Source organism: Aulonocara sp. 'chitande type north' Nkhata Bay, linkage group LG15 (assembly GCF_057382095.1).
Source record: "Aulonocara sp. 'chitande type north' Nkhata Bay isolate Kocher_YH1m ecotype deep benthic linkage group LG15, A_spYH_male_GT1.1, whole genome shotgun sequence".
Classification (NCBI taxonomy): domain Eukaryota; kingdom Metazoa; phylum Chordata; class Actinopteri; order Cichliformes; family Cichlidae; genus Aulonocara; species Aulonocara sp. 'chitande type north' Nkhata Bay.
In genome coordinates, this window is record NC_141358.1 from 19179461 (window position 1) to 19195809 (window position 16349).

The following is a 16349-nucleotide window of genomic DNA, read 5'->3' on the forward strand; positions in this document are numbered from 1 at the left end:
ATTATTAGATATGTGTATTCAGGGTCATCGTAAGAAGAAACAAATTTGTCTCACCACGTATTAATATAGATCAAGATGAGAAGAGTACACTGGGAATGTATTTTTAGTCAAGTGTCGCTGACTCAGCAGTCCTCTTAAAAACGTATCTTGCCCCAGTAAATCAATGCTTTCCTCTCGCATGCTTAGTAGCGCTGCCGCTTATAGAGAAACACTGTGGGAAGCTGATACCATCCCCTTCGATAGCTCAGTTGGTAGAGCGGAGGACTGTAGAGGAGTGCGATAGACATCCTTAGGTCGCTGGTTCAAATCCGGCTCGAAGGAGGTGACACTTTTTTTTTTCTTCTTCTTTCACGGTGTTCAAGCGCAACGATCGAATACAGATTACATGGTAGATACGGTTCATCAGCCGAACCAGCACCATTGCCAGCAAGCCAACAGGCTCTGTTGGCTATAGCCCAACTCGATTACATAGATATACTTTATCAGGTTGCGAGGCAGCGCACATAAGGGGGATTAGCTCAAATGGTAGAGCGCTCGCTTAGCATGCGAGAGGTAGCGGGATCGATGCCCGCATCCTCCAAAGTTTTGTGTCTCGTCGGTTGGCGTGAGTTTGTTTTAACTCTCAAGTTGCAAAATGCAACCAACCAGACCAATTAGAAAATATGGTTATTTTAAAAATTGGTAATTTTTGGGGGGGAGCTGAGACACAAAACATAAAGAAGATGCCAATGTCACATTTACATTTTCACGAAAGTTTTTGCGACGAATTTCACTGAAATCAATTCGTTCGACACTTCAAACTTAGGCAGTCTTTGTATAAGCTATTATAGGTCCCTGCTGTCAACACGTTATCACCTTCAAAGCCTAACATTTTAAGCTAGGTGACAAATCGTCGATATCTTACGCTTCCGGGGACCCAACATCAGCAAACAAGAGAACCGTTTGGAATGAATATACGCATGTACACTCGTTTTACTTACATCTCTTTGGTAAACACTATATAACATGCTGGTTAATGTTAGGGATACGATTATGGTTAGGGTTTGGGATACGGCTAGGACTGGAGTACATGGCTGGAACATGTATTACCTCGGGAGCGTTATTGTACTGGATTTCATTGATAACCCGGCGCGTAGCATAAGAACGCGGAAGCTCACCTGTCGCGCTCCTCCGGAACATCGCAGGACTTGACAAATCGTCAGCATATCACGGGTTGGTACTGCGAACGGGCTCCTTCTGAAGCGTGGGGGGATTAGCTCAAATGGTAGAGCGCTCGCTTAGCATGCGAGAGGTAGCGGGATCGATGCCCGCATCCTCCAAACTTTTTTCTGATGAGTTAAAATATTTTAAATAGAGCATTTTAAATATCCATGTGATTTAAAACTGTTTATTGTTTATGGAGAGTAATACATTTTAAGAGTACCGGGTAAATCTGTAAAGCAAACAGGAACTGATTGATTAATGATTATTTCTTTATGGCAGTGTATATTAATGAAATATGAAGTTGATATAAACAGAACTTTAAATAAATCACCCTAATTAGTAGAATGAAGAAACGACCTGAAATAGAGAATAAACTTATTTGAATGTTTATGACTCCCCGATAGCCGTAGATGTGTCTGTGCTGCCGCCTGGAGGCACAAGAGAGAAGATACATCTGCAGCTTCAACGTTTTCTTTAACACTAATAACTATGGCAGAGCACTGAATGTATAGAAGGTGGAAAGAGAGGCATTACTATGAGATAACTGTGAGGTAGATTATTATCAATTGGTAAAAAGTGCAAATGTAATCAAGCGCACATGAAAAATTAACAGGTTTTAGAGCTTTTTGTATTAAACTGTGTAAAAAGTTTACTTGCATTGACTTGATATTCTGTGCATGGCGTTTACAATGATTAAAAAGTTCATGTGAGAGACAAAACAGAAGACAAAGAAGTCCAGACGCTTTTTCTTTCCAAGCTCCTTAGACTACAATGACCTGGATGACTGAGAATCTTCACAGACAACAAGACAAGACGGTGCAACACTAGACAGAACAGGACAATACAGAGACAAGACAGTGCAATGGAAATGTGCAAAATACTAAGAATAATACTAAATACTAAAAAATTGTGCACCGAGGAAGCTATGTGAGAATGCTCTTTCTGGACTTCAGCTCAGCATTCAATCATATCATCCCGGAGATCCTGGTCCAGAAACTGTCTCACCTGGGACTCTCCACCCCCATCTGCCTCTGGATCAAGGACTTCCTGACAAATAGACCACAGTCTGTCAGACTCGGCCCCCACCGGTCCAGCACCATCACACTCAGCACCGGGTCTCCACAAGGATGTGTTTTGAGTCCCCTCCTGTTTACGCTCTACACATCCGACTGCTCCCCTACCCATCTCTCAAACACCATCATAAAGTTCGCGGATGACACCACAGTGGTTGGACTCATCTCAAGGGGGGATGAGTCGGACTACAGAGATGAGGTCAACAGACTGACTGAGTGGTGTTCAGTTAACAACCTCCAACTGAACACCACGAAAACTAAAGAACTTATCTTGGACTTCAGGAAGGGCAGAGCAGACCCGGCCCCACTTTACATTCACGGGAGCTGTGTGGAGAGGGTACACTCCATGAGGTTTCTGGGCGTGCAGATCTCTGATGACCTCTCCTGGACCGCAAATACCACGGCGGTGGTAAAAAAGGCCCAGCAGCGTCTCCACTTTCTGAGAGTGCTCAGGAGGAACAACCTGGAGGAGAGGCTGCTGGTGACATTTTACAGAGCCACCATAGAGAGCATCCTAACGTACGGCATAACAACATGGTATGCAGGGTGCTCAGCTGCGGACAGGAAAGTACTGCAGAGGGTCATCAACACAGCCCAGAAGATCACTGGCTGCTCTCTGCCCAGCCTGGAGGTCACTGCAAACTCTCGGTACCTCAGCAGAGCTGGCAATATCATCAATGACTACTCTCACCCCAGCAACCAACTGTTTGAACTATTACGGTCAGGCCGACAGTACAGGTCACATAAAACCAGGACAAACAGATTCAGGGATAGCTTCTTTCCCAGAGCTATCACCGTAGTAAATAAGCACAAAAACAATTGAACCTATTCCATACCGTCACTGTCATTATATTATGCTGCTATTCATACTGTCATTATATTAATGCTGCTATGCTGTATATATTGTACTTACTATTGTTTGAGTACTTACGATTGTTTTTTTGTACTTTTTATATTTTACATTTATATTTATTATTGAAACTTGCACCAAGGGAGTGGCACTCCAATTTCGTTGTACTCTGTACAATGACAATAAAGGCTATTCTATTCTATTCTAAAAGACACTTGGTGTCTGAAGCTGTGCGTGTGTGGAGGAGCAATCCCAGTTCAAGGTCCCCTATGTGTCTAGACTCAGCACTATACGGATGGACTCTCTAGTTTGATATTTATTAAAACAATGGAGGAGTGAACCAGTCACAATTAAACAAAGACTAATCCTAAACTAGATTTACTGCCTGCTTCTTTTGTTTTTCTTTTTAACTGCCTGGCTCTTTACTATCTCTTAAATCCCTGTGACTAGCTACCCCTACCAGACCTTACTGTTACTGGGCTTTCATTAGTCTGTCACAACACTCAGGAATGTATCCTTCACAGAAAAAAGCAACGTAATCTTTAGCCATCACCAATGGGCGATTGATATAGTCTGACAAATAATAACAAATGTGTCTTGATATTGTTTGAGTGGCACACGTCATTGCATTGTGATCGTGCTACAGTATGAGACACAGGGGGATTAGCTCAAATGGTAGAGCGCTCGCTTAGCATGCGAGAGGTAGCGGGATCGATGCCCGCATCCTCCAAAAGGCCGTAGCTTTATCATCAACACAAAAACATTTCCTTTCCACAATAAACAAATGTTCAACTGTGTTCCGTTACCCCTGGTTAAGTAAGGTTACACTGGAAGGTTGACACCAGGCGACTGTGGAATGGACTGTGCTGCATCACTGACTACAAGAAAGACAACACAGTCAGCCCACTGCATCTCTTGCAGACGAGCTTAACAACTTTGACGCAGACAACAGAGAGCAGATCCTCTACCCTCAGGAGGACAGTGAGGCTGCAACTTTAACTCTCAAAACAGAAGCTGTGAGATGGATCTTTAAAAAGGTCAATCCTCACAAAGCTCCAGGACCGGACGGCATCCCAGGCCGGCTACTCAGAGTGTGTGCAGACGAGCTGGCAGAGGTGTTCACCAACATCTTCAACCTCTCCCTGAGGCAGTCAGTGGTCCCCACGTCCCTCAAAGCATCCACCATCATTCCCGTTCCCAAAAAATCAGTGGTCTCCTGTCTGAATGACTACCGTCCTGTTGCACTGACATCCGTCATCATGAAGTGCCTAGAGCGACTGGTCAAAGGTCACATCTGCTCCTCCCTCCCTGAAACACTGGACCCTCTTCAGTTTGCCTATCGGACAAACAGAGCCACAGAGGATGCCATCGCCCTGGCAACGCACACCACCCTCACTCACCTGGAAAAAGGGAATACATATGCAAGGATGCTCTTCATCGACTACAGCTCGGCATTTAACACCATCATCCCCTCAAAACTTGCCACGAAGCTCGTCAACCTTGGGCTGGAAACACCAACCTGCAGATGGATTCTAAACTTCCTCACAAACAAGCCCCAAGTGGTGAGAGTTGGTAAGCACACCTCCTCACCACTCATCCTAAACACAGGTACGCCACAGGGTTGTGTGCTTAGCCCCCTCCTATATTCCCTGTTCACACACGACTGTGTTGCTAAACACGAGTCCAACATCATCATCAAGTTTGCGGATGACACAACCATCATAGGCCTCATCACAGACAACGACGAGACGGCCTATAGAGAGGAGGTGATGACACTGCACGAGTGGTGTCTGGAAAATAACCTGACTCTCAACATCAGCAAAACTAGAGAAATGATAGTGGACTACCGAAAACGACCAGTCAGAGAACACCAGCCCATCCACATCAACGGTGTCAAGTTCGAAAGGGTCAGCAGCTTCAAGTTCCTTGGAGTCAACATCACCGAGTACTTCTCCTGGACCCAACATCGCCTCAAATGTTGGGTGTGCGATCGAGAGCTTGCTGACGAGCTGCATTACAGTTTGGTACGGAAGCTGCTCTACCAGCAGCCGTAAATCACTACAGAGGGTGGTGAAGGCAGCAGAGCACATCACTGGCATGAGGCTTCCTGCCATTCAGGACATTTATCTCCAGCGATGCCTCCGTAAAGCACACAGCATCATCAAGGACCACAGCCACCCAGCACATCAGCTGTTCTCCTTGTTACCATCTGGCAGACGTTACAGGAGCCTGTCTGCTCGGACTACAAGACTTAAAAACAGTTTTTACCACCAAGCCATACGACACCTCAACCACAACACTTAAACACACACAACACAGCACTCAGAAGCTACCCTGCAGCTTCACAAGTACTCTGTTAATCTGCACTGGTCACTCCACTTTATTGTTATTGATATTTATATTTAAAAGTGCAATACTGTAATTTTCTGCTGCTCATTCCTCCCGTCATATTTCTTTTCAAGATTTTCTTATTTAATCACTAGTGTACATATATTTATAGATACATATATATTTAGTCATCTTTTCTCTTTTACCATGTCTCTCTAATATTTTGCTCCTTACTATTTTCCTATTCTTTTTTTTTTATTATTTTATTTTACTTTATTTTATTTTCTTCTACTGTATCATGCTGCTGAGTGACTGCTGCTCGTCAAACACATTTCATTGCAATGTTGACCCTGTGCTAACTTGCATATGACAAATAAAACTGAAAACTGAAGGAAATGCTATCCCAGTTCAAGGTCCACATGCAATTTGTTTAGACTCAGCACTGTGCTTGTACTCCCTATATTGACATTTATCACCATAAAACAATGGAGGAGTGAAATGGTCACTATTAAACAAAGACTTACCCTAAACTAGATTTACTGCCTGCTTCTTTTGTTTTTCTTTTTAACTGCCTGTGTCTCTTCAGAAATTAGCACAGTGTTAGTACATCACCTGCTGAACTTTCCACTTCCATTGATGTCAATTTGCATTAGCCCTTAAATGCTGTTGGTACCTACTGTGTTATGGGCCACAATAAAGACTAAATGAAAAGAGTTACACCTTGGTTAGGAGGAGTCTGAGCTTCTAAAAGTGGGGAATTAGAATCTCTAAACAACAAATCAGAAAAGTTTGATTTTGCAGATTGAAAAGATTGATCCAATCACTCTGAAAAGACTTTCTAACAGGTCCTCTCCCTTTAACGTCTCACAAAAACTGAAAAACATCCCTGATCATCCTAAAATAATATCAGAAAGATGGCAACTTCTTCTTCAGCAGTGACATGTGTAACTTGCAATCAGAGGGGGATTTGCTCAAATGGATTAGTGATCACTGTGAGACCTTGGGTCACCCTGTTTACATGCTTAACTTAATAACTAGAGGTGCAGTACTCTAATACAAGTCTACTTTAGTGACCTTTAACTGATCACACATGCTGTGGCGTTGTAGAGCTGCAGATGCGCAAAGCTGAGAACGGACACACGTGGGCTTTCCTTATGGAAATTATACTGGGATAGTTCCTCCTTTCAGTACGCCACAGTCAGTTGTTTCCTTTGGCGTTTTAAGACGAGAGTAGCATTCATGTGATCAAACACCCGCATCCGTGGGGGATTAGTCCCAAACAATGGAGGAGTGAAACAGTCACTATTAAACAAAGACTTATCCTACACTAGGATGTATCCTACATGATGAGTCAAGGAGGCCATTTACGTGAAAAGGGAAAGACCATCTCTGAATCGAGGAAGGGGCCTAAGGGTACATCTTTCGCCATCTTACAATGCTGTGATTGTAGCCATTCCCCAACTCTCTGTGAATGGTACTCATGGACGTTGATCAGTGGGCTTTGATCAGTGGTTGTTGATCAATGGTCATGAGAATTTGCATAATTATGATTAAGGAACTGACCTCCCAGCCCATTGTTCCTTCAGTGGGCTGGTTTCAGTCATTATGCAAATGTACTGTTTATAAGATTTGGGGAAACCTGCAGTCAGCTGAGACTGAAGAAGTCACTTGGATGAGTGACGAAACATTTCTCCCACAAAACACTACATCCAGATGAACAGAATCAACCTTTGGAGATTTACTTTCCTGGATGATTAAGGATATCCCACACTAGATTTACTGCACAAATCAATGTCCTTTACAATATTTGAAAAGTTCATGTGACCAGGTACCCCTACTAGAACCTAAATGTCATGAAACTACTTTTGGAAAGAGGAGCAATCCCAGTTCTAGGTTCATAAGCAAAGCCCTGGTGTGTCTGTACTCAGGACTGCATATGTGCAGCTCTGAAACACCACAGATCATGGGACATGTTTAAGCTGCACCCAGTGGGGGATTAGCTCAAATGGTAGAGCGCTTGCTTCGCATGCGAGAGGTAGTGGGATCGACGCCCGCATCCTCCAAATGGGTGTTTCACTTTAAACCTCATCCTGAAAACATTTAATTTGCCGAGTGAACAAATCTCTTAATTCCCTGTGACTAGCTACCCCTACCAGACCTTACTGTTACTGGGCTTTCATTAGTCTGTCACGACACTCAGGAATGTATCCTTCACAGAAAAAAGCAACGTAATCTTTAGCCATCACCAATGGGCGATTGATATAGTCTGACAAATAATAACAAATGCGTCTTGACATTGTTTCAGTGGCACACGTCATTGCATTGTGATCTTGCTACAGTACAAGACACAGGGGGATTAGCTCAAATGGTAGAGCGCTCGCTTAGCATGCGAGAGGTAGCGGGATCGATGCCCGCATCCTCCAAAAGGCCGTAGCTTTAAGCATCAACACAAGAACATTTCCATTCCACAATAAAGAAATGTTCAACTGTGTTCCGTTACCCCTGGTAAGTAAGGTTACACTGGAAGGAAATGCTATCCCAGTTCAAGGTCCACATGCAATTTGTTTAGACTCAGCACTGTGCTTGTACTCCCTATATTGACATTTATCACCATAAAACAATGGAGGAGTGAAATGGTCACTATTAAACAAAGACTTACCCTAAACTAGATTTACTGCCTGCTTCTTTTGTTTTTCTTTTTAACTGCCTGTGTCTCTTCAGAAATTAGCACAGTGTTAGTACATCACCTGCTGAACTTTCCACTTCCGGCCTGCAAGCATTGTGAGGGTCAAGTTTTTAGAAGTTCAGCTACTCTGCACCCATCTTGAAATTAACGTGAGTATCTTCAGGGCAGTTATTTTGAAGCATCATCTTAGTTAATGGTTCAGTTATCATGAAGACAATGTACAGACAATCCAGTCAATGCAGTATTTAAAAGTAGTTGCTGTTTAGAAAGTGTTACTACGTTTATGCCTGCTTCTCTTCAGCAGAGCTGGATGATAAAACTATGCAAAGTTAAATGTTTCTGTGTCGTTACAATCCCACTTGGAGGATGCGGGTATCGATCCCTGGGAGAATTTAAATTGTATCACTTTTGTAGCAACTCTGAAAAAGGAATCATACCATATGTTAAAATGTATAGCTCTACAAAATACACACCAACCGAAAGATTCCTTTGATCGATATCCCGTAGGAGACACAAATCTTTTTGGGGTTGAGTCTATGGAAGTAAATCTACCTACTAAACAGCCAGAAGGGATGACCAAGTTATTGTGAGGTATTGAAGGGACATAGAGACAGCAGGGGAGACCCGAGGCGGCCGCATGTCCGAGTGTCAGGTGAACTGAACTTCAGGTAAGAAGTTATGACCTGCAGTCTATCTGGGTCACATATAAAACAAGTTTAGGTGGAGTTTATTTTCTTTATGCTGACTTTTTACAGTCATTTACAATAACTCTCGTACTGTGTACTAGCTAGCATGACGGAGTTTCTATACAGCTGGGTGGGTGCTATGATGTTACTGATAGTGAACTTTATTTTATTCATAAGGTTAGTTAGTAAAGTTGCCAACCGTCCCGTAAAAAACGGAATCGTCCCGCATTCGGAGAAAATATTACGCGTTTCTTATTGAGCTGAAAAGGAACACAGTTTGTCCCGGACTTCAGCTAGAATGGAAAAAGACACAAAGCTGGATTTATTCTGCGTCTTTACGCTGTCAGCTGCCTCTTCTTCTTTCATTCTCTCCCCTCCCTCTCCTGTTGCTCCTTTGATCATGAAACTGATCAATGATCAGCTGATCGGCATTTCTCTCTTGTTTGTTTATCGCCCACTTTGCGTCAGAAAGAAGAAACCAGCCGATGTCGTGCTAAACAACAGCAGCACGTTTAAGCTCAGCTGTTGTTAGAATGTATTTAATATAAATTTCTACTATCAGCTGATGTTTGCTGGAGCCACAGCTGTAAAGCTGCTGGTCATGATATCGGTTTGGATATGTGGTGAGAGGGAAACGTGAAGATGAAACCAGGAGATGTCCTTACTGAACCATCAGAGCTGAGCAGGTGATGGAGAAACAGGTTTACCTTTTAGGTGACATGAATGAGTTGAAGAGAAGTTATGAACTGTTTCTGAGAAACAAATAACACCAGGATCCTTTTCTAAGTAGCTGACAGCTGGTAACTGTGCAGGGGCGGATTTAGCAAATTAACAGGGAAAGGGGGGCACAAAGAAATACTTTTCTTTCTTATTCTCATTTAAAATATCTAGTTTTTAATAAATAATTATCTGAATCTTACAACCAAAGTTTTTATCTGATGTAAAATGTATAGAGATCACATATATACCAACATGACAGTGTACATCACTGTCACAACAGCGTTTGTTTTCATTCAAAGGCTTTATGGCCTTTCCTATAATACCTGGTGGGCCGGTCTCTAGTCTAAATGCCAATGCCGATTATTTGTTCCAGTCCAGCCCTGCTTACTAGCCTGACTCGGAGTTGAAGATGCCAACATCTACCTGCTCAATCATGTCTACGCCTATCTGGACCAGCTGTGAGTGTCATGTTTTTTTTACTTTTCCAGTCGATTCAATGATTGGATGCTTCAGTGGGGGTGATGAGATGGAGTATTGGACTGTGGTGGACTCTTTGGTAGCATCTAATGGTGAAACCCCAATCATCTGTAGCTCAATGTGGACTTTAGGAGGACCAGGAAACCAGCGACACAATGTTCAATCCAAGGAGTCGAGTGGAGTGTAAAGTGGAGGACTTTACACACTGACAGTAAACTGGACTGGGTTATAAACACAACTGCATTGTAAAGGAAGGGTCAGAGCCATCTCCATGTTCTGATGCAGCTGAGGTCTTTTAATATCTGTTGGAGAATGGTGAGCATTTTCTATGAGTCTGTTGTGGCCAGTGACATACTTGCTGTTGCTGAGGACTGAGGGTTGTTGATGCAACTCATTGAACTGATCCACAAGGCCAGTAACGTTGTGGACTCTGTGCTAGAGTAGCAAATGTTGCCTAAGTTATCCAAATGCACCACTGAACAACACAGGAAATCGCTTGTGTAGACTCAAATGTCATCATTGGACCCGACAAATCTTTGTAATCCAAAAGTAGATTGAATTTTGAGTTTCCCACATCTCGCATTTTTTTAATGCTTCTATTCGTTATTTTAACTTCATGTTTTTGGTTACTGCATGGTCAAAGCCAGAAATTTCTGGGACAGAGCATGATCATGATCCACCGTAAGACTGCATTTCATAGGCTGCTCATCTTCTGCTGCTGGGTTGTCTGGCTCAGGTCTTCGTAGCAGAATGGAATACTCATTCCATTAAAACAGTACTGGGGCATCTCTGTTATTTATCTTCCTTTTCCTTTCAAATGTTTTTGGCTGAATGATCTGATCTGGAGCTATGCGCTCCACCCGCACTATGTACAATGCAGGTGGAGCACTGCTTTCCCCTCCCGAGTCGCCTGACTGTTTGCCAGAATCTTTTCTAGGCAGTACAAAAGTCTTTTTCCATGGCCTCTCCGAACTCCTCCCACACCTGAGTTTTTGCTTCAGACACTGCCCGAGCTGCGTTGACCTGTTGGTACCTATCAGCTGCTTCCAGACTCCCACAGTCTAACCAAGTCTGATAGGACTCCCTCAGCCTGGTGGCTCCCCTCACCTCTGGTGTCCACCATTTGGTTCGGGGTTTACCACCACAACAGGCACCAACCACCTTGCGCTTACAGCTCAGAGCAGTGGCTTCCTCCCCCACCATCTCATCCAGCTCACCACTAGGTGGTGCTCAGTTGACAGCTCAGGGTCTGTCTTCACCCAAGTGTCCAGAACATGTACAAATTTCTGTAAAAATACAGCCGTTAATGTGGTTGGCATTAATACCTACCTGCAGGCTCACATAACCTGGAGAAACAAAAGAGCAATAATACATATGAATGTACCACGTTTTAGTACTATATTTGGGAAAATTTCAATACAGTATAAATTGCTATGTCAGATAGAAGATAGAAGAAGAAACAACAAAAAAAAAACCTAAAACCCATCACCAATGGGCACACTGCCCTTTCTGTACCAACAAGACTATACATGAGTACACAAAGCCAAGCCATGGAGTAAGTGAGATTGGTGTTAAAGAATTTGACTAGCCTGCAAAGAGTCCTGACCTCAACCCCACAGAGCTCCTTTGGGATGAACTAGATTGGAGACTGCAAGCCGGGCCTTCTCGTCCAACGTCAGTGTCTGAACTCATAAATTCTCTTCTGGAAGAACGGTCAAAAACAAACTTTCCCATTTATGTCCCTCTTTTTGTCTTCTAACTTCTCTGCATCTCATGGACAAAGATGTTCTTTCCTGCTCCTCTACTCTTTGAATTCTCCATGTGCAAAATAGGTACAGCCTGGAAAAATTCCTCATTATGCACACGGCTAACCACATGAAAAAGGTTTAATTTTCAACAGGGTTCTATGCCATGTCAAAACTGATATTTTTTTTTTACATTATACATGCCTGCATTCAGCTATATTAGAAAACTGCTTATGTTACCATTGTTATGCAGACGGTACCTTGTTATATATATGTAGAAAGATAAATTTGGTCCTTGTGGAAAGTCTTCCCAGAAGAGTTAGATGTTAGATAGCTGCAAAGAGTTTGCCAACATAATATAAACCCTATGGATTAACTCTGGGATGCCACTCAAGTTCATATGCATGTTACTTTACATTACTCTCAGAATAAAAGGTGAGTCTGTGGGTATTGGCACAGAAGTGAAGACAGTTTTGAAATATGAGGAAATACTGTTTTTATCATCTTGTGATTTAGGCTATTAAATGTGGTCAAAGTGATAAAACCTAGGGACTTTATCTTCTCGTTAACAGCTATTTTATAACTTCTTACCAAAAATCATCTTGTTATATGGCTTTTTTATGGATGGCAGGAAATCAGCAGGATTTGGAGTCAACGTTGATTGATTGATTGATTGAATCTTTATTTTGAACATGTTGAAAAAGTATATAAAAAAAAAAAAAAATAGAATTAAAAGAGACAAATGAACAAAGCAAACAAAAGGAAAACGAGCAACCACAACTCCAAATAACGTCCATGTTCAAAAAGGAGCAGGAAGAAGCATAAGCTTATTTAATCCCACCCCTTTTCCACTATCTAGTATCAATAGACTACAGAAATACCTTTTTAATGTTGTACGGATACGAGGATGTTTTAAATTTAATTCCCCCCTCAAATTGTATCCCCGTTCCCTTTTAGAAAACATTTTTAGAATATTGTCAGGAAGCAGGTTATTTATTGCTTTATATATAATTTGTGCTGTGAGAAAATGAACCAGATCTGTGAATTTTAGAATTTTTGATTTTAAGAATAGTGGATTTGTATGATCTCTGTAACCAGTTTTATGGATTATCCTTATGGCCCTTTTTTGTAATATAAAGATTGATGATAGCGAACATTTGTAAGTATTGCCCCAAACCTCTGCACAGTAATTCAAATACGGTGCAATCAGGGAACAATAGAGAATGTGGAGTGATTTGTGGTCCAGAATGTGTTTTACTTTACTCAAGATTGAGACACTTCTTGAAATTTTGTTATGTATATGATTTATATGAGACTTCCAGTTTAATTTATCATCTATAATCACACCAAGAAACTTATGTTCAAGTACTCTTTCAATTTCCACACCATCTACATGAATCTGCACTTGTGCATTTCTAAGGGAATTCCCAAATAAGATAATTTTAGTTTTACTTAGATTTAGCGATAGTTTGTTCCTGTTAAACCATTTTTTAATTTTGCACATTTCTGAAGTAATTGTATCCAGCAGCTCCTTTAGATTCCCCCCAGAACAAAAAATATTTGTGTCATCTGCAAATAATACTAATTTTAATATATCAGATGCCTTACAAATATCATTTATATAAATAATAAATAATTTTGGACCCAGTACAGAGCCTTGTGGAACACCACAAGCAATGTCCAAGCATGATGAGGAATGGACACCCAGCTTCACAAATTGTTTCCGGTCACTTAAATAATTTTTCACCCATTGCAGTACAACCCCCCTAATCCCATACCGTTCCAGTTTATTAATTAATATGTCATGATTGATTGTGTCGAATGCTTTCTTGAGATCCAGAAATACTCCAGCTGCATACTGTTTCTGATCTATAGCATTCGTAATCTCCTCAATTGATTCGATTAATGCCAGAGATGTTGATCTTTTTGATCTGAATCCATATTGACTGTCAGAGAGTAATTTATATTTATCTAAGAATTTGTCTAATCGTTTATTAAACAGGTTTTCTAGGATTTTGGAGAATTGTGGTAGTAAAGAAACAGGCCTGTAATTTGTGAAGTGGCGTCTATCCCCGGTTTTATACAGCGGCACAACTTTAGCTATTTTCATTTTGTTTGGCACTTTTCCCGTCTGAAATGATAAGTTGCAAATATATGTTAGAGGTCCTACAATTCCTTCAATGACCTTCTTGACGATTTTCATGTCAATATCATTACAATCAGTAGATGTTTTATATTTACACATGTGTACAATGTCAATTATTTCTTTTTCCTCCACTGATGTGAGGAACATTGAGTTAGGGTTCCTATCAATCAGGTTTTCACTACATTCTACTGATGGCAGTGACTCAGGAATTTGTTCTGCCAGTTTTGGTCCAATATTTACAAAATAATGATTAAAGCTGTTGACCTTATCAGCAGTGTTTTCCATAATATTGCCATTATCGATAAAGTATTGTGGATAACTTTGTTGTCCAGAATTATTTTTAATGATACCGTTTAAAATATCCCATATTCCTTTCATATTATGTTTATTGTTGTTCAATATTTTACTATAATACTCCTTTCTACATACACGTATAATATTGGTCAACTTATTTTTGTATTTTTTATATTTATTTTCAGCTTCTTTTGTTCTTTGTTTTAGGTATTCCCTATAGAGTGTATTTTTCTTTTTACATGCATTTTGTAAACCCTTAGTGAGCCATGGTCTATCTGAATATTTGTGCTTTCTGTTGTATTTTATTGTTGGACAGTTTTTATCGTACAACTCCATGAATATTCTTAAAAATATGCCATATGCAATATCAATATCAGCTTCTTTGTACACCTTGTCCCAGTCCTGATTTAATAGATCGTTCTTAAATGCAGTCATAGTTTCTTCTGTCCTTACACGTCTGTATCTCAGTTGTTCTTCATGCTGATTTTTCTTATAATTAGTGTCATAAACTGCAAAAACTGGTAGGTGATCACTGATGTCATTAATTAATATTCCGCTCACAATGTTGTTTTCCATATTGTTAGTGAAAATATTGTCAAGTAAGGTGGCACAATGTGGTGTAATTCTGCTAGGCCTGGTTATTTTAGGATGTAAACTCAAACTGTACATAGTGTTTAGGAATTCGTCGGTCATTTTATGCTTTTTTGGATTCAACAGGTCAATATTAAAATCACCACAGATAAACATAACTTTTTGATTTGTTTTAGAGAATATTTCCTCTATGAAGTCATTAAATACTTGAATACTAGAGCCAGGTGTTCTATATATACAGCTAATTATTACATTTTTTTCTTTTTCCTTATAAATTTCAATTGTTATACATTCTAGTAAATTATCAATTACAGTTGTCATACTTTCTACCACCTTGTAGTTTAGGTTTTTATCCACATACACAGCTACTCCCCCTCCACTCTTGTTCCTTCTATTTACAAAATTCACTTCATATCCCTCCAGTCCAAAGTCCATTCCTTTCTCCGCATTGATCCATGTTTCAGAAATGGCAATAATTCCAAATGGATTTGTCAACTCATTTAGATATTCCTTTATATTGTTGAAGTTGGCATACAGACTTCTGCTATTAAAATGGATTATTGATAATTTATTTTCCGTGTTGATGGTGTGCTTAAACTGTTCATCAGTGAAGTAGCAGCAGTTACAGCTGATGTTGTAGAAGAAATTATTTTCCGGGTCTATATCCTTTTCTAAGTCTAGAACATTATGGTCTGTGTATCGAAATGTTCTCAGTTCCAGATTATCATAAAGAGAATTCCAATGAGTTATGTTGATATTGTTGCCGGATGCAGATGAAGTTCTTTTGGACTGTGCCATGTGTTGTGTTGTGTGTCACGTCACATGTGTATTCATACCTCCAGAGTAAGTTGACCTCAGTATTTGTCCAGCTCTTCCATATTTCTGATGACCAACACTTTGGCTTGTTCCGGTGTTCCATTGAGTTTAATGAATACTTTGCAGTTGGTGGTCCATGTATTTTGAATTTTTCCCTGTTTCTTCAAGTAACGTGCTTTCCTGGCAATGTCCGCATTTCTTTTTATCAGATGTTCGTTCATGAAGACATCGGATCCTTTCAGTTTCCTTCCTTGTTTTAACAGTGCTGTTTTCTGTTTTCTGTTTGCAAATCTCACAATGATGGCTGGTTTGTCACTGTCATTTTTTCGGGGTAGAGGGTGGCAAGCCTCAATGTTGTTATAATCCACTTCCACACCTTTGGACCGTAGAAAGGTAACCACTTGATGCTCCGTGGAGTTGACATCTTCCTCTCCTGGCCCTCCTACATTGTCAGTGGCGACCGCCCGGGCGTATGACCGGGGTTTGATGCGAAGCCCCGTGATGATAACATCGTTCATCCGGGTGTACTGCTCCAAATCCGCCACTCTGTTCTCCAGGTACGCCAGCCGCCGATCCTTCTCGGCGTTCTGGATGCGGAGAGCCTTAACTTCCTCGACCAGGTCCAGGATGGCTTTCTGCTGCAGTTTGACAGTAGAAATCTCCTCTGTCATAAACTCCAGCGACTTCTTAATATCGTCTCCTTCCTCGGCTGATAGAACTTTTTTCGGGCCCAT

The 16349-nt window shown here is 41.0% G+C and overlaps 1 protein-coding gene and 5 non-coding genes across 6 annotated transcripts; 5 read left to right on the forward strand and 1 right to left on the reverse strand.

The window, feature by feature from the left end:
• The first annotated feature begins 233 nt into the window (after nt 1–233).
• Nucleotides 234–321, forward strand: trnay-gua (transfer RNA tyrosine (anticodon GUA)). Its single transcript is given in 2 exon segments — nt 234–270; nt 286–321. It is a non-coding gene; the product is annotated as a tRNA-Tyr (tRNA).
• A 186-nt stretch (nt 322–507) lies between these two features.
• trnaa-agc (transfer RNA alanine (anticodon AGC)) lies at nt 508–580 on the forward strand. The gene has a single exon. It is a non-coding gene; the product is annotated as a tRNA-Ala (tRNA).
• A 666-nt stretch (nt 581–1246) lies between these two features.
• trnaa-agc (transfer RNA alanine (anticodon AGC)) lies at nt 1247–1319 on the forward strand. Its single transcript has one exon. It is a non-coding gene; the product is annotated as a tRNA-Ala (tRNA).
• Nucleotides 1320–3783: 2464 nt separating this feature from the next.
• On the forward strand, nt 3784–3856 carry trnaa-agc (transfer RNA alanine (anticodon AGC)). Its single transcript has one exon. It is a non-coding gene; the product is annotated as a tRNA-Ala (tRNA).
• A 3948-nt stretch (nt 3857–7804) lies between these two features.
• On the forward strand, nt 7805–7877 carry trnaa-agc (transfer RNA alanine (anticodon AGC)). Its single transcript has one exon. It is a non-coding gene; the product is annotated as a tRNA-Ala (tRNA).
• Nucleotides 7878–15527: 7650 nt separating this feature from the next.
• LOC147312933 (uncharacterized) lies at nt 15528–16349 on the reverse strand. The gene has a single exon (XM_086264841.1). The coding sequence runs from the start codon at nt 16347–16349 to the stop codon at nt 15654–15656; it is 696 nt and encodes a 231-aa protein (XP_086120967.1). The 3' UTR covers nt 15528–15653.

Coding starts and splice junctions, on each gene's coding strand:
- LOC147312933 (XM_086264841.1), bottom strand. CDS start 16,349: ATGGGCCCGAAAAAAGTTCTATCAGCCGAGGAAGGAGACGATATTAAG.